The sequence below is a fragment of the Tetranychus urticae genome, chromosome 3, assembly GCF_039701765.1.
Source record: "Tetranychus urticae isolate SD_2017Ah chromosome 3, NJAU_TeUrti_SD_1.0, whole genome shotgun sequence".
In the NCBI taxonomy this organism is placed as follows: domain Eukaryota; kingdom Metazoa; phylum Arthropoda; class Arachnida; order Trombidiformes; family Tetranychidae; genus Tetranychus; species Tetranychus urticae.
This window is the reverse complement of record NC_142960.1, coordinates 13,299,130-13,317,472: the sequence shown is the minus strand read 5'-3', so window position 1 is coordinate 13,317,472 and position 18,343 is coordinate 13,299,130. Positions and strand designations below refer to the sequence as shown.

General features: G+C 30.0%; 3 protein-coding genes across 3 annotated transcripts; all 3 read left to right on the top strand.

Moving 5' to 3' along the window:
* The first annotated feature begins 25 nt into the window (after positions 1–25).
* Positions 26–6,900, top strand: LOC149093401 (uncharacterized). The gene is made up of 7 exons (XM_089269341.1): positions 26–601; positions 1,729–2,154; positions 2,248–2,742; positions 2,825–2,978; positions 3,700–3,870; positions 3,956–6,513; positions 6,604–6,900. The coding sequence occupies exons 1-7, from the start codon at positions 26–28 to the stop codon at positions 6,898–6,900; spliced, it is 4,677 nt and encodes a 1,558-aa protein (XP_089125467.1).
* A 2,648-nt stretch (positions 6,901–9,548) lies between these two features.
* On the top strand, positions 9,549–13,856 carry LOC149093400 (uncharacterized). The gene is made up of 4 exons (XM_089269340.1): positions 9,549–10,744; positions 11,276–12,936; positions 13,342–13,536; positions 13,852–13,856. The coding sequence occupies exons 1-4, from the start codon at positions 9,549–9,551 to the stop codon at positions 13,854–13,856; spliced, it is 3,057 nt and encodes a 1,018-aa protein (XP_089125466.1).
* A 2,405-nt stretch (positions 13,857–16,261) lies between these two features.
* LOC107370573 (replication protein A 70 kDa DNA-binding subunit-like) lies at positions 16,262–18,028 on the top strand. Its single transcript, XM_015938546.2, has one exon. It carries the CDS (start codon positions 16,262–16,264, stop codon positions 18,026–18,028), a length of 1,767 nt encoding a protein of 588 aa, XP_015794032.2.
* The last annotated feature ends 315 nt before the right edge of the window (positions 18,029–18,343 follow it).

Here is an 18,343-nt window from a genome sequence, read left to right as displayed (position 1 = left end):
CAAACTCATCGTTCACCAAACGTTAATGCATGGATTATTTGAATGTGAAAAGTGTTCAGTTGCCTATTTTACAAAAGCTGAGAAGGACAATTGCTTCGCCAAACACGATAGCCAAGGGAATGCTGAATCAACTATAACAGAAGATATCGAGGGTGATCTACAGCGAGTTATTGAAGGTATACTTGATGCAGAGGACGAAAATTTAGTTACACCAATTGGCTCTTCGCAATCGTCTTCTTCACAACCATCTTGCAGCTTGGTACAAGGGCAAACACTATTACCAACATTAATTCTCAAAAGATTTAAATGCCAAAAAACAGAATGTGGTCGCACATTTGAAAATGAATGGGCTTTGAAAAGTCATTTTTGTGCGTGTCAAAATGATATGATACCAAAAATTAGCGGAATAGACTCTACGGTTAACATAAACAAGGAAAGTTGTAACGCACGTAAAGCTAAATCTGTTGAATCTGTCGAATTTTATTCAACAGATTCTTCTTCGGATGGTGATACAGATGATGTTGGAAAAGATTTAACATGGTTTCCTAGTACACGTGTATCGTCATCACTCAAGATCATCAAACTAAAAAAAGCAAGAACCGTATTGACGAAGATATCTAGATAATCCTGCTAATGAATTATTGGGTGACATGATTGGATTTAAATATTTATGTAATTTGTGAAACTTAATTTATATTAAATGTATTTTGTGTAAGGTTAAATTCAGGTTTATGTATTGATAATCAATCATTGCAGTTCATCTATTGTATATGTATAATTTATTTTGACATATACATTCTATAATGGGTAGAATGTATTCTAAAAGATATGTGTATAAGTACATTATATAATGTAAGTATATTATATTGCAGTAAAATACATTCTAAAGATTATAGAATGTAAGTGTAAAATATATATTAATTACAGTTGGAAACATTGTTAGCAATTGAATTGTGAAGGAATAAATGAAATAAGGTGAAAATTAAACAACAATTTCGGGCAACCAGAGTTTTAAATTGTAACACCAGCTTCTTGATCAAATGTATTTTTCATGTTCACTCGGGTTTACATGATGTGAGTTTAATCAACTCGCTTATATTACAGCAACTTGATTTGAGAAGAATTTAAATTGTAATTTAGTTTTAGTTAATCAGACATTATGTTATTATCAAGATTAGATTTACAATATGATTGTTGGATTCTAATTAATCGGTTTCTTTCTTGAACGGAAGTTCAATTCGTTAGCGTGATGACAATATGTTGTAAAATACATTCTAAAGATAATAGAATGTAAGAGTAAAATCTTTCGTTTTACGTTAATTAAAACACAACGACGACGACATGAAAAGAGATACATTATTGTCCCAAGTTTCAGCAGATCATTCAGTTCATGTGTTTTCACCCAAGTTTATTAATGTTGATGACATTAAATCAGTTCAATTTTGTATTTACATTATATTATACTTAATATATTATACATTTTACTATTTAAATTGAGTGGGGTTCATGGAAACTCTTAGAGTGCCGTTTTACGTCCCTAGAGTGCAGTAGAGTCTAATTAATAATTCTAGTTCTACTTAATAATTAGTGTTAAAATTGTGCCGGTTGTTACTTAATTTATAACTATAATTTATAATTTAAATTTATTGTTAAAAGTAAGTATATTTACTTTCAATTACTAAAGCTTAATTGTGTTCAAAGTTTTTATTATCATACTTTATCATTCAGGTTATGGCCGATTTGACTATGCTTTTTCGTTCTTGTGGGCTGCATCCATCTGATTTGACTTGGTCTGAAGCTAATAATGAGTTAATTCATTATTGTGAAAATTTAAATATTGTGCCCGATATTTCAAAAAAAGATTATCAGGAAACCATTGTTCCAGTTATTTACGAAAAATGGGTCAAACATGAAGGGATAAGTGCTTACATGGATTGCTTGCGAATGTTCTTTTGGAACATGTATATCCTTTATGGGTTCGATCGTCCTAAGTTTGAAGGTATCTGTCTCTTGGATTTCGAGATGGAATTGGAAGTATGTTTGGATAGAGACAAAAATGTTTTAAAAGAGAAATTTAAATTATATTTCACTCATACGTTGCCATTAGTTTTGGAGGAATTAATTAAGAATGGTTTGACTTTCTATCGTAAAGAGGTAAGTTGTTTATTTTAATAATTGGTAATAATTATACTAATCTAATTTTTTCCTAACTGTTAGGAATATTTTTCTTTTCTTTCAAAATTTAAGCACGGTCCAGCTATTGAAGATGAAGTCGTTTCATTGGAGAGTTCAAATCATGATGTGGAACCATTGACAAGTAGTTCAAATATTAATCTAGATGATAGTCCAGTAGTTGAACAAATTCATACAACGACAAAAGATTGTGAACTACAATGTACGCTTCTTGAACCGCCCAAAGTAGTCAGTAAATTGGATGCAGAAGCTCAATGTAGTATATTGGAAGTTGTAAATAAATTCGATTCTTGTACCCAGTGCGAGGTAGTGCTATCAAGTGATGTACAACTTCAATGTTCACTTTTGGTGCCACCAAAAGTTATAATCAAATTGGATGCTGGTAATCAATGCGATGACGCGATGGTACAAAATGATGCACTTGATTTAAATGGCCAATCTGGGTTATCTTTAGTTGAATCAATGGACATTGATCAACAGTGTTCTGATGAATTACAAATTCATGATAGCCATTATGAGTTTGACTCTGAATTCATTGAACAAGATCAGGTATGTAGTTTTATATGCATTGAAATTTTTCATTGCATTGCATTGGTCATATTTTAATTTATTTTTTTCGTTATTTTAATAGGTTACATCAACTACAGCCAATGATAGTCCGCAGCCAACTACAGCCGCTGATTCTGTTGACGAGAGTTTACTTGAACAATATATTCCTGATGTGGCCTATCACCATGTATATAAACACAAGGATGTCGAGTTCAAATATTTAATGGTTGAAAGTGGTACGCAAAGGTTCATAACGTTTCATGAAAAGAAACACATCATTAAGAAATATATTTCAATTGGTAAAATTAAGAATACGAATATTTTTTCTTGTACACTGTGTAAAGGAACTTGTATATTTATTAATTTAAAGTCTCGGGCAAAGTCAAGATTAGATACTCATTTGCAGGCTAAATTATTGGATATTTATTGCTGTCTTTGTAAAGGTAAAATTGCGTCTCGTTCTTGTATTCCTGCACATATAAATTGTTGGCATAATTAAATTTACTATTCTATTTATTTGTGGTCTTTTACTTATTTTATTTGGTATCAAGCATGATGTTTATGGAAATATCGAGTTTGTATTAATAATGATGTTGACATTTATTTCATTCTTAAGTTATGGCTATATATGAACACAAATTTCGTTTATACAAAATAATGACATTACAACATTCTATTATGCTGTTTAACATACATTCTATTATGTTGTTTACATACATTCTATTATGCCATTTAACATACATTCTATTATTCGGTTTAACATACATTCTATAATAGTAAATTGTAATGTTGACAATATTTATTTATATATTATCCCTTAACATGTGTTGCGACAAAAATCCTTTGTTTTGGTGATTATGTAGACACAACTAACGCAATTGTTCTCTTTTAAATTGGGTACAAGTCACTGTGGTGTAAATTGTTTTCTTTGTTAATTTGTTTTTATAATTTCTACAGTAATGGCAGGGTTAAGGATTTCTGAGGGTAATGGTTCTCATAGAGCAGTTAAAAGAAAATGGAATTCAACAATATCTGTGGCAGTTTTTAATAATAGTGGCCTATCAACCAACTCTTTTTTACGTTATTTTGATAAGTGTCCTCAGGAATTTCAAATCAACCGTCAAAAAGGTATGTTTTATACTTGTTTGTTTGTTTTCTTATGTATGATTGTTATATATTTGATTTTCATTGTTTGTTGTTTCACTCATTGTAGGTTGCTTTTTTGTTATTTTTACTGACATTTGGTTTCAATTTGTGGATCTCGATGATAAATCAAATATGGACGCAGCTATATTAGTCGATTTATTACTTATTCTGCACCCTGTTGATGCTGGCAAACAATACAAATTGTCGGTAGACCAGCTAGAATTTTTAGATGGTTTATATTCTAAACGGTATCCCGCTACTATTCACCTTGTTGTTGGTTTAAAAAGTTCTGCAACCACTGAAGTTCAGGCAATTATTGAAAGTAACATCGTAAAGTTTCTACGCAAGGAGTTCGAGGTTGGAAAGCTACATAAAATTGATTCTGGTAGTGAAATGGTTTCTTTATTGAATATTATTTTGGAAACAGTCCGAAAAGTTGGAGCTGAACGTGATAATGGTGGCATACGCATTAAGAGGTATAAAGGCCGCAAGAATATTAAACAAGTCTTTAGTGAAAGTGAGCTTACTGTAGCATCTCAAAATGCAAAGCTAATAGAAGATAAAAGGCGGACTCGTGTTGTTGAAAGACAAAAGCGTCAAAATGAATTTTTTGTTAATGGCGAAAATTCTTCTCGATTAATTCTTGAGGTTTCTTCAGTTAATCACGAACCAATCGTAGAAGTTAATCCTGAGCTTGTAAAACTTGCGAAACCTCATCAAGTTAAAGGTATTCGATTTATGTGGGATTGCGTTATTGAAAGCGTTGATATGGTGGAACAAAACGGATCTGGTTGTATATTGGCACACTCTATGGGTTTAGGGAAAACATTTCAAATCATAACCTTTCTTCATACTGTGCTCACTCATAGGGTAATCAACCAACACATAAAGTACGCATTAATCATTTGTCCTGTTAATACTATCAAAAATTGGTTCTCTGAATTTCAACAATGGTTGGGAGGTGGTGGTCTTTTGGTGTTTTCTGTGTACGATTTAAGTGATTCTAAAACTCAATTGAAACGAGCTGAAACTTTAAAGGCTTGGAGACAAAGTGGTGGTGTTTTGCTTTGTGGATTAACTTTGTTTAGTCAACTTGTAAATCCCAAAGGAAAGAAAATGAAATGTTCAAAACGCATTTGTGATACTTTCATCGAAGCGCTTGTTCGCCCTGGACCTGATATTGTTATAATTGATGAAGGACATCTTCTTAAAAATAATCAAAGCAATTTCAATGCAGCAGTAAGCTCAATAACAACTTTACGGCGTATAATTTTAACTGGGACTCCTCTGCAAAATAATCTTGAGGAATACTATGTTATGGTGAATTTTGTTAAGCCTTACCTGCTCGGTACTAAAAAAGAATTCTCTAATCGCTTTGTTAACCCTATTAATAACGGTCAACACATTGACTCTACACCTAAAGATGTTGCTATTATGAAAAAAAGTGTCCATGTACTCCACAAATTTCTTGATGGTTTTGTTCAAAGATTTGATTATACTATTCTCAAACCGTATCTTCAACCCAAATTTGAGTTTGTTATAAGTATAAAATTAACTAAAATACAAATTGAGTTATATCGTCATTATCTGGAAAATGTATCTAAATGTGATGGATCATCTATTCTTGAAGATTTTGCAAATTTACGTCTTATTTGGAACCATCCTGACCTTTTGTATCGTGTTTATGCTAAAAGGGATAAAAAACAATCAAGTATGCCTGATGAAGTAGACTCAATGTCTACTTTTGATTCTAGTGATTCCGATGAATTCGATGTTTCCAGTGAATTAAGTGAGAGTGGATCTCAATCTTACAATGTGTTTCAAAATTCTTGGTTTGATCATTTATTGTCGTCCTGCGACACTGCTCAAGTGGATTTGAGTTCTAAGATGTTGGTTCTTTTTCATATTCTTGAAAAATGCGAGGAAATTGGGGACAAAGTGATTGTTTTTACTCAAAGTTTGGATACTCTTGATTTTATACAGGAAAGTCTTGAAGCCAAAGCGCTTAACAAGGAAACAACTTGCAATTCTTATACATGGAAGATTGGTATTGATTATTTTAGGATTGATGGTTCTGTTAAAAGTGGGTTACGAAAATCATATATCGACAATTTTAATAGTCCTGATAATCCTAGAGCTCGTCTTTTCCTTTTGTCAACTAAAGCTGGAGGTTTAGGTATTAATTTGGTTAGTGCTAATCGGTGTGTTATATTTGATGCTTCTTGGAATCCGTCGCACGATGTTCAGGCAATTTTTAGGATTTATAGATTTGGTCAGATCAAACCTGTTTTTATTTATCGACTTATTGCACAAGGAACCATGGAAGAACAAATTTATAAACGACAAGTGAATAAACAATGTCTATTTGTTCGTGTGGTTGACGAGTTGCAAGTTTCACGACATTTCAAATTTAATGAACTTCAACAATTGTATAAGTTTTCACCTGATCCCAGATCGGAAAGACCGATTCTTAATGTACCTAACGACCCCATTTTAGCTGATGTAATTCTTCGTTTTAAAGACCTTATTATCAATTTTCATGAACATGATTCTCTTCTAGAAAATCGACCCGAGGAAGATTTAAGTGAAGCTGAAAGGAAATTAGCATGGCAAGAATTTGAAAGGGTAATTGTTTTATTAATTTAGTTTAGTAACTTTAGTTTGTATTTGATTATCGTTAATTTAATATCTGATTCTCTTTTATTTATCTAGCAGACTAATTCAAAAAGTGGAAAGGTCAGTTTGGAAAAGGGTCAATCAGTTGAAAACGCTTCATCCTACAAAAGAACTCATGATCCTAAAGATACGTTTAATAAGCTTCTTCATTGTGTCCAAAATAGAATTAAAAATCAAAAGCAATTGGAAGTTTTGTACAAACAGAACGGAATTAATAAAGAACGTTCAATGTTTTTTCAGGCAATACAGTTCCAGCTTAAGTCCCTTGAAACTCTTTTCCCTCTTGAAAATGTTTCTAAAGATGTAAATATTCCTATTGTCAAAATTGATGATTAAAATTTTAGAATATTAAAATTTATGAGTCTAATTGGAACTACATTTTAATATCTGATAATATGTACTTTTTATTTTGTAATGACAAATTAAAACAATATGCACTTAATTTTGTCTAATCAACTTATTTTATGTCTTATACTGTGTATATTTGTTTACTAATTGCTATGTGCAACAATAAGGATTAACTGGTTTATTTAGTTTTTTTTGATTCGGTGGCACATGTAAACCTTTATAAAGGCTGTTAGTTATATAATTTTGTTTTATAAATGAGACATTAAGGTTGTGACTGCAAATTGTGATGGATCAATATGTTCTTTCTGATATTTCAGGTATGTGTTCTCTTGCATAAATTAAGTTCGTGTAAATTATATTACTAATATTGATCGGTGCTTTAGATGAAGAAGAATTACTTGATATCACATCGGATAAAGTGGATGAAAAAATGGTTTCTCATATTAGTAAGTAAAGTCTTATTGATTAACTAAATGATGATCTAAATCATATTTATATCTATTTGTTAGCTCCGTTTTTGCCGGGTGATTATAAATTGGTTGATCTGATTTTTGATGGACAGATAAATCTAGGTAGTAACACTAATTTCTACGGTAAGTTATAGAATGTATTTTTATTTGTATTTAATATAGTAGAATGTATATTAAGTGTTGCATCAAGGTATTGTATATGTTTATTATAGAATGTAAATATTTTGTTATATTAGAATGTATATGTAAGATATAATTTGCGATTTACAGATTTGTCAAGAAACAACTTTTCCTATGGCTGTTATGATGATAGTTCTGCCGTTGTACATTTTTCCAATTCAAAAGGTGTGTTTAATAATTATCTTGTATTTAATTTTATTATTAAAACATTCAATTATTGCAGATGACGGTTATATTGACAATCGTGGCAGTTCTCTTTACTTGGATGGTAATATGCCATTAAATGACAAACCAACAATTGTTGACAATTCAAATCGCTGCAAACGAAAATACGCGGATTACAACGAAGAAAGTATGTTTTAGTATGGTTAATTTATTAGTATGATATTAATTTGTTTTTGTAGGTGATCTATGTAAACGCAAAAGTGATAAAGATTTTGGTTCTAATAGATCTCTTGTATATGGTGAGTTTTCAAATTCATATTGTGACTTGCTAATGTCGTCTAACTTATTGGTTTCAGGCTTGGATCATTCAAGAGATAACAAAAATATATTTGTGCAAACAAACAGTTATGAGAATGTAAGTTTTGCATTTTATCTAATTTTGTTGAATATCATTTAATATTCATAATTTCATTTTTTCAGTGTTTAGATTTGAATGTTTATAAAAGGACCTTACATAATAGTTTGCTTCCAGATTTTTGTAGACTTTGTTTGAAAAGTATATTTAATTGTAACAAGCAAAATTTTTTAGTTGATGTTGCTTTTCGTACAAAATTAGCTTTATCAATTCCGTTTTATCCGTTACCGCATCAAATTGAAATTGTAAACCTTTATTTTGATGAGAATTTTGTTGTTGGCAAATTAATTTGTCTTTGTTTAAGTTGTTATAAGTCTGCTAAATTAGGTAAATTGAGACAAAATGTTTTTTTGAATGGTTTTATAAGTGAAGCAACAGTTGATATATTTGATAATTTATCGAAATCTGAATTTCAATGTATTCGCCGTGTTAGTCCATTTATTAAATTAGTACGTGGGCATCGGAATTTTTATCACACAAAATTTAGTGGGGATATTATATATTTTCCTCAAGATTTACAAGAAGTTAGTTCTGCATTACCTCGAGCTCTAGGCAAAGATGAAGTTTACATGTTAGAAAAACGACATTTAAATTCCAATAATATTGAAAAACATGTTATTGAACCATTGAAAATTAAAAACTGTTTAGATTGGTTGGCATTAAATAATAGGCATTATTTCAATTCCAGTGTTACGGTTGACAATGTTTTTAGTTCCAATTTGCAAATTATACAAATAGAAAACTTTAAACCAGTAGATCAAAAAGAATACAAAATATTGTTATCAAAGTCACCATTGGTTTTGTTTGATATTTTATGTAAAAAAGAGTTGATTTTGGAAAATTACTTTTATTTATTCTTAGTTTTTACACTTCTCTGTAAAAGTAAATCTGTTGATACTTGGTCCTGTAAAACATTTGATTACGCTTTGTTATTAGCTAATCAAATTCAGAGAGGCCATAATTTTTCATTATCCTCTATGTCTTTTTCAGTTAAAATTGGAGGCAGTGATTGTTCGTTTAGAATTGGGAAAGCTGTTGGTTTAACTAATCCACCGCAAGCTTATTTGGATAAATTTCTGGTACAAATTGAACCTTCTAATCGTCCGTATTTGATTACTATTGAGTCAAATTCTTTTATCTTTTTTCGGTTAACTTGTTTTTTTGTTGTTCGGCTAGATGGTTATACTCAAACGGGGCGTCGTAGTTGTCATTCTAGTAAATCCTCTAAAGGAATTATCTTTCAGTTTGTCGATTCTTGCAAATTTATCAAATTTATAGTTGAACATTTTTCAGTTAAGCGTACTTCTAAATTCATTATACATTACATATATTTAGAGTCAGATAAGCTATTAAATCTTGAAGAAGAAGATACGTGTTCAAATGAAAACGTTGAAAATGAATGTATAATGTTACCGATTGATGATAAACAATATTCTGTTGAAGAAGTTCTTAATGAATGTTCAAATAATAATATGATAGTTTTTGAAAGGGCTAAATTTAACCCCCTTAACAGTTATGAGGGATTAAAATATGAAGAATTGGCGTTCCCAAATCTTTTTCCTTATGGATTGGGTGGATTCATCAGTTTGAATCAAATTAAGGTACCACCAGAGTTTGCAGTTACAAATAAACGCAGTACGAAAAGAGTTGAATTGAAAGCATATATTAGAACAAGAGTTTTCCATTTTAATTCAAATCATAATAAATGTAAAGAATATCTTTACTATTTATTAGTAGCTTATGAAAAGGATCTTTCGATTAATAATACAAATCTCTTTTCTCGTTTTGAAAATGAAGCTCGGACTAATTTATTGCAAGCTAAATTACATACTTCTATGAAATCTTTAAGAGGTTATTCAACTTATTGGCGTAAAGCTTTAACTGATTTGTTAGCTTTAGTTGGTTTATTAGGTCCTCCTAATTTTTTTATTACTTTTTCTGCAAATGAAGTTGGCTGGGATGATTTAATCAAATTTTTATATTTTAGAAAATATCAGACAATTCTTGATGATTTAAATGCAAATATGCTTGATAATAAGTTTAAATATGAATTGGTTAATAATGATCCAACTGGAACTGTAATCTATATCGATCAAAGGTTTCATTTCTTTTTCAATCATTTCCTAATAAAACGTAGTGCTCAAATCTTCTTTAGAAAAGTAGTTGATTATTTTGTTCGTGTTGAATTTCAAATGAGAGGTTCACCTCATTACCATTTAGTGATTTGGTTAGATGGTTGGCCTGAATATGATTCAGCTGAATCACTTGAATTAGTTGATACAATCATTTCTACATCAGCTAGTGTCAACTTAGCTAAATATCAGAAACATGAATGTAGGCAATCTTGTTATGTTAAAGGAAAGTTGACTAAATGTCGTTATAACTTTCCAAGAAATTTGTGTGATGCTACAAAAATTGTGCCAAAAAATGATTCCGGAGATGTTCTTGTTCAGTATAAAGTTTGTAGTGTTGCTGATACGTTTATTAATAATTATAACTTTTTCTTATTAGAAGCATGGTGTGCCAATATGGACATTCAACTTGTGTGTGGTATAGATGGTATAATTGCATATATTACCAAATATATTTGTAAAGTTGAATCGTCAGATTTGGCAAAAAAGATCAAAAAATTACTTTCTCAAAATATTGAAAATAATCAAGATGTTGAAACATTAATTAAAAATATTCATCGGTTGATTCTAAACAATAGAGAGGTAGGTGTTCAAGAAACAGTTTATCGATTAGGTGGAATGGCTATGAGATTTGCTTCAAGAGCAGTCATTTTTTTAAATACTAATTTTCCTGAACTGCGGCCGAAGTTAACATTTCAAGTTGAACGTAATATGTTGTTCCAAAGTAAAGGTCATACTCAAATTGAAAAATATTGTAATAGACCAAATCAAATTGAAAATCTTTGTATGTATGAATTTTTTAGCTCCTTCAGAATTGGTAAAACTGACAGTGAAATTGAATTAGAAAATAATGAAAATGAGCTCAGCAATTATCTTATTGATTTAGTCGGATATAAAATTTATAAGAGGAACAAAAATGCAGCTATTAAATTATTTTCATTGACCGGAAAAAATCAAGATGTTTATTACTATACATTTTTATTATGCTTTGTACCATTTAGAAATGAAGATGAACATAATTTGAAACGCGATTATTTATGCGATTGGTATAAGAAATGTTTAGATGATAATTTAGTAAGGTGTAAAGACATTCCTTTTTTTAACAAGTTATCTGAAATGATATTTAATCATCATTGGGATATGCAAATTGAATTGAAAATCACAAATGACAATAGTTCTACAAATATTGTTGAGGAATCATTAGATAATGATATAAATATTGACACTTTTATATCTACTTTTGACAATGTTATTTCATGCTACGAGCTTTCACAGGATCAGATTTCTGCCCTAACATATTTTAAAGAAAGTTCCGTTTATTTTTTCGAGCATTCTAAACCTTTTAAATGTTTCATTTCTGGTGAAGGTGGCTCAGGTAAAAGTTTTGTTTTAAAAATAATGACTGATATTCTTGCAAAATCATTAGGTGTAAATAGTTTTATTGTTGGTGCACCAACTGGCATCGCTGCAAGCAATATTGAAGGTTTAACATTACATTCTATTTTTCAATTACCAGTAATCGATGTCATCAATGGGTTGTATAAAATTGAGTCTTCTAAATTTGAATTTTTGTTAATGAAATTTAGATCTGTTAAATTTTTATTTATTGATGAAATTAGTATGCTTAGTGCCCTTAATTTTAATTATATTAATCAAAGGTGTAACCAATTTTGTAGGACAGATGGTGATTTTGGAAACATGAATGTTATTTTTGTTGGCGACTTTCATCAACTTAAGCCTGTTAGAGGTCAACATATCTTTGCCAATGATGATGCTTTTATTTTTTGGAAAGATGTTAAATTGTTAGAATTAAATATTAATCATCGTTCTAAAAATAATATTCTAACGTCTATTTGTAATAGTCTAAGGGTGGGTAAATTGAGCCATGACCAACTTCTTGTGTTAGCGTCACGGGTTGTTGATAATTTGAACTTGAATTCAAAACAAAAGGAGTATTTATCTACTATACTTCATATTTATCCTACATTAGATCAAGTTAAAACTTATAATAATGTAATGTTGGGTAAGTTAGCTTCAAAAAAAGTTGAGTTGGTTACTGTTAAGGCAATAGATACCTATGTTAATGGTAAAAATATGGGTAAGGAAATAAGTTCCATTCACAAGAATTTGTTAGGAGATAATGTACGAGATACTGGAGGTCTTCCTTCAGAGTTAATTGTCGGCGATGGAGTCAAAGTTATGCTTGTTATGAATATTAACATAACAGCCGGCATGGTTAACGGGTTACAAGGTGTTGTAAAAAATGTTCACTGGCCTATTCCTGGGCTTAAATCTTATCTCGGTAATAGTAATCCATCTGGAATTGAAGTTAAATTTGAAAAGGTTGATAAAACTGTTTTAGTTAAGACTGTTGAACGTGAATTTGATTTACGTAATGGTACTAAAATAAAACGGCAGATGTTTCCTCTAATTCTTTGCTTTGCTTCATCTGTTCATAAAGTTCAAGGGTGCACTATTGATGCTGCGGTGATCGATTTAAGTGATAAAAATTTTGATGCAACCGGTTATGTAGCGTTAAGTAGATTAAGAAATTTATCTGGGCTGTACATTGAAAATATCAGTTTTGAATATCTACTTAATTATCGACCAAATGAAAATGTTGTAAAAGAAATGGCCCGATTAAGAGGTCAAAAATATATCCGTGTGTCTAGACCAAAAATTAAAAAATCTAGTAAAATAGAGCCGAAACAAAAAAATTCACCATTAATTGTTGAACAACAATTAAATCAACAACAAGTTGAACAACAACAAAATTCTATCAATATTGGTGACTTCAGTATTAGTAATGATACCCTACGAAGTTTGGATATTGAAACCGCGAGGTCATCTTATGATTTATATCTTCATGAAGATATTATTAATGGTTTTTTGCATTTGTTTAAAAATCAATATTGTAATACGATTTCCATTCTACCAAGTTTCTATTTTGTAAGTGTTTTAACTATTTACAATGGAGGAGCGCATTTTCTTGATATGGAGCAAGATATTCGACAACGGTATACTGATCCAAATCATCATGATATTGTTTTACCTATTTGTCATTCAGAGCATTGGATTTTATGTGTAATTTCAAGAAATCCTAATGGTACAACATTATCCTATTATGATCCTCTAAATTCAACAAATTCGATGTCTCCTACTATCAATTATGCCAATTCAGTTCTCTTGCATTCACCTTTAGTGATCAATCCTTCAGTTGTCATTTTAAATGGTCCTGTACAACAAAATTCATACGATTGTGGTATGTATATCTGTTTGTTCGCTGTATGTTACTTTTTGCGAATTTCTCATAATTATGCTCCTACACATGTAACTCATGCTAGAAGTTTGTTATTTCATAATTTAATCCAGCGTAATATAAGCACGTTGGTCAATTACTTGTTAAATTTGTAATAATGTAAATGCAATTAAACTTTATTAGTCGCCATCTATCGTTCATTTTTAATTATACGTAACATTGTGGCTGTGGTGATATAGCAGTACAACAATAACTATAACTTTGCAAAAGTAAACATTGCAGTGTTTTGTTTTCATTTTAATTATTGTATGTCCTTAGATTAAGGTAAGGTAGAAGAGGCAGCAAAGTAGGAAGATAAGACAAAAGTGTTATACGGTGTCAATAATGGATTCTAATCTGGTAGAGATTTCAGGTATTTATTTTTTATGATTGTGTATTAGTTATCTATGTGTATTTATGGTGTGCATAGAAAATGGAGAACCCGAAGATGATCCTGGAATCGAGGATGATAAAAACGGTAATGGTACATACTGTTAATGATAATTTTCTGTATATTCATTTATGTTATAGAATGTATATCTAATCCAAATAATGTTTGTATTTTTAGACTCTGGTGTTAACGCTGGTGATGCAGTTACAATGAAAGAAAGTACTGTTTTCATAAGAAATGAAGGACCCGAACATGGTCTTGGAAGCGAGGACAATAAAAACCGTAATGGTACATATTGTTAATGATAATTTCTGTATATTCATTTATGTTGTAGAATGTATAGCTAATTCCATAATGTTTGTGTTTTTTAGACTCTGGTTTTAACGATGGTGATGAAGCTACAACGAAAGAAGGTATTGTGTCCATAGAAAATGAAGGATCCGAAGATGGTCTTGAAAGCGAGGACAATAAAAACGGTAATGGTACATATTGTTAATGATAATTCTCTGTATATTCATTTATGTATAGAATGTATATCTAATCTAAAGAATATTTGTATTTTTTAGACTCTGGTTTTTACGATGTTGAAGCTACAATGAAAGAAGGTACTATGTGTATAAAATATTATAGAATGTATATCTAATCTACATAATGTTTGTATTTTTTAGACTCTGGTGTTAACCATGGTGATGAAGCTAAAACGAAAGAAGGTACTTTTGGTTTTTTTTATTTATTTTAAATTTAAGTTAAATATTTTCGTTTTATTTCTGTTCTGTTCAATAGAATCTGTTCATATTCCGGATAAAGATCCACAGGATGTTAATCAACAAAAAATTGTGGACAAAGTAAATCTTGACAAAAAGGTTTGGTGTTTTTCATTTATATTTACAATTCAATTATTTATGCATCATTGTTATTTCAGGTTGATATATTTAGCCGGAGACAACAATATTTTGTAAGAGGCATACATGTTCCCATAAATGTTACTGAGCTTTACGAGGCTGATAAATATGAAAGCATATGCTTGTTTGGCAAATTAATACAAAATCATGTCTATCGTGAAGATGGTAAAAAATACAATTACTTTCGTTTAAAGGTTTTTGGGTCCATCAAGTATTTGACTTTATACTTCAAATATTATGAAAAAGTGGAACAAAGATATCTACAAATGAAGGTATGTATGTACAATTTAAGATCTAAATGATTTTCTAATATTTATTTATTCTAGATGAAAGATTTGGAAAAATTGAAAAACAAAAGTCTTTGTATTGGTGGCAGTTTGTTCGAAGGCAAAATGTACGTTGAATTTATATATATGGTTCCTGATTTTATTGTTAAAGGTATGGAATCTTCAGCTAGCGAACTTTATATTTACCGTTTACGATTACGTGTGGCTGTAGAAGTATATAATTGGTCAAAGCAACTATATATTAATCATGGTGAACGTGTTCGAAGGTCAATTATCGCAGTAAAGAAAGGATTCCAAAGCATACAGTGGTTTCAGGATATAAATCATATTTTTAATCATCGTAATTGGTTCAATTGGTGTGATATGCTTGGAAATTCACTAGGTATAAATTCAGAAAATGACCACAACAAAATTAAATCTAATTCTAATCAAAGCCTTAAATGTACTGAATATTCACAATTTTTTGATATGAATTTCTATTTAGATAATCCTGCTAATGATTTAGTGGGTGACATTGATTGGAATTAAATATGTAATTTGTTAAGATGGATTTAATTTATATTAAATGTTAACGTGTACAATCATAACTCCGTATTAACAATCTATCATTTTCTCATTTATTGCTATTATGTATAAGTCTAGTATTTTACATTTACATTCTATAATGGTTAGAATGTATTTTAGAAGATATGTAAATAAGTATATTATATGGTGTAAATAAATTATACATGTTGTAAAATACATTCTAAAGATTATAGAATGTAATTGTAAAATTGTTAATTTAGTTTAATAAGAATGACAATGATAAGCATTTTGTCGGAAAGAGAAGAAGATTGTTTAGTGTTTCACCCAAGACATTCTCAGTGGGCACAATTTATCCATCTAGAGGTTATTATAATGTATTTTAGAATGTATGATAGAACATATGTAAATACATTCTAACAATTATAATGTGAGGTAAATGATCATGCTCTGTGTAATAAGCATTGTTACTTTATTTAATGTCAATTAAATCTCAACTTGCCACACTATCTATTGTATCTCTTCGTGCAAAGTTTTCAGTAATTTAATTTAGTAATAGTTTAATTTAAATTCTATTTGTTGACAGCATGGATAAACCTGAGCTAAGTGCAGGTGCTCTTAAAAGAATATTATGCGATAATTCAAATTTATCTACTGGAACAAATTCATCCATCATGGAACCCATTTTGCAACTATTAGGTGTTGAAAATGTTTCTGCACATGGTGTCAAGCGTTATAAAATAATATTGTCCGATGGAAGTGTTTCTTACAAATATTGTGCAGTTCTTGGTTCATTAGTACAAAGTTTTGAAGACGAGATCTTCACAAAATTTGCTGTTTTAAGTCTTAGTACTTATAAATTGATGGAAACTAATAATTGTGATAATGTCATAATAGTTGTAACAGGTGCTAAGCTCATGGTTTCTGGTTCTTCTGTTAATGAAATCATTGGTGGTCCAGTTTCATTGGAATATGGCAAAAAATCAAATATCAGTGCGCTGGATTTATTAGAGGCTGGTAATTCTAAACATGGGTTAGATGATACACAAGAACGCAGAGACACAGGTCAGATGGCTGTTCCCATTTCTTCAATTAATCAGTACATAAAGAATTGGACTATTCGTGGCAGAGTAACACATAAAAGTGCTATTAAAACTTGGAATAATAGTAATGGATCTGGCAAATTATTTACATTTAATTTGACTGATGAATCTTGCGACATAAAAATAACAGCATTTCGTGGAGAGTGTGACAAATATTTTGACATCGTACATTTTGGAAAGATTTATTTTGTTGGAAATTGCACTGTTAAAGAAAGCAACAAGAAATATTCTGATACCAAGCATGACTTTGAATTGGTCTTACATCCTGGCAGTATAATTAAATTGGATAACAACAATGATACTGGATGTCCTAAAATTCAATTTGATTTTGTTAAGATTAGTAATCTGCAGAATATGGATTTAGAATCTGTGGTTGATGTTATTGGTGTATGTAAAAATGCTGGTAATTTGGCAACTGTTAGTTCAACAAAATTTGGGAAAGATTTAAAAAAACGAGATATTTCCTTGGTTGACGACTCCAAAATGGAAATTAATTTTACTTTATGGAACAAAGATGCTGAAAATTTTAATGGTGAAACTGGTTCTATTGTTATTGTTAAAAAGGCTCGTTTAACTAATTTTGGAGGTAGAAGTTTGACAACAATTGCTTCAACTGTTGTAGATGTTAATCCTAAAAATTCTGAAGCTGATGAACTTACTAAATGGTTTGCTGCTGCGGGTCGACAACTCAAAAGTGAAAGTTTAACAATGGCGTTTGGTCGAAATAATGATACCACACTAGTCAATTTGGATGCAATTACAAGATCGAATGTTGCAATTAGTACAAATTCGATGTTAATTATTAATTGTATTGCAACTGTTATACAAATTGGGAAAACAGTTTCTTATATGTCTTGCTTAGGATCTTGTAAAAAAAAGTTAATCGAACTAGAGGATGGTTATTACAGATGCGGGAAATGCAACAAAAAAATTATAAAAGGGGAAGATCGGATTATTATCAAACTATGTATTGCAGATGCAACTAAATCTGTGTGGGTTTCTGCATTTACTGAAGAAGCTGAAAAGCTTATCGGCATGAGTATTGATGAGATTATATCTGCTACATCTAATGAAGAATCAAAGATTGATTCAATTGTTGAAACCATATTATTTAAAAAGTATCAATTCCGTATAAGGAGTAAGCTTGAGAGTTTTAATCCTGAGATTAAATCTAATATTATTTCTGTATCACCCATAAATCCAATTGCTCATATGCACAATATGTTGGATTCAATTAATAAATTAATTTAACAATAATTATTTATATTTATTTAACTTATTTAATCATTATATATATGATAGTTACATTATACATTCTATCAGTGTGATATCATACATTCTATAATATCAGGCATTATAGAATGTATATTTAAATCTAAAATTATACATTATATAAACTCTTATATTATAGAATGTATAGAAAGTAGAGCTTGTTATCCAGAGAGCCTTATGAGTCCACTTTCTCTATCCGGAAGTATTAGTAGCTTTTAAATCTTGGTTTAATAAATAATTAATAAAAAATTGAAAATATTTAAATGATAATAAATTCTACATTTGTAATTGCCG

Excerpts from the sequence above, each read along its gene's own strand:
- LOC149093400 (XM_089269340.1), top strand. The coding sequence starts at position 9,549 with ATGTTACCGATTGATGATAAACAATATTCTGTTGAAGAAGTTCTTAAT. Across the intron at positions 10,745-11,275 it reads TATATTTGTAAAGTTGAATC|AAATGAAGATGAACATAATT; the intron begins GTCAGATTTGGC and ends TGTACCATTTAG. Across the intron at positions 12,937-13,341 it reads AAGAGGTCAAAAATATATCC|AGCATTGGATTTTATGTGTA; the intron begins GTGTGTCTAGAC and ends TTTGTCATTCAG.
- LOC107370573 (XM_015938546.2), top strand. The coding sequence starts at position 16,262 with ATGGATAAACCTGAGCTAAGTGCAGGTGCTCTTAAAAGAATATTATGC.
- LOC149093401 (XM_089269341.1), top strand. The coding sequence starts at position 26 with ATGCATGGATTATTTGAATGTGAAAAGTGTTCAGTTGCCTATTTTACA. Across the intron at positions 2,743-2,824 it reads AATTCATTGAACAAGATCAG|GTTACATCAACTACAGCCAA; the intron begins GTATGTAGTTTT and ends TTATTTTAATAG. Across the intron at positions 2,979-3,699 it reads ATATTTAATGGTTGAAAGTG|TAATGGCAGGGTTAAGGATT; the intron begins GTACGCAAAGGT and ends TAATTTCTACAG.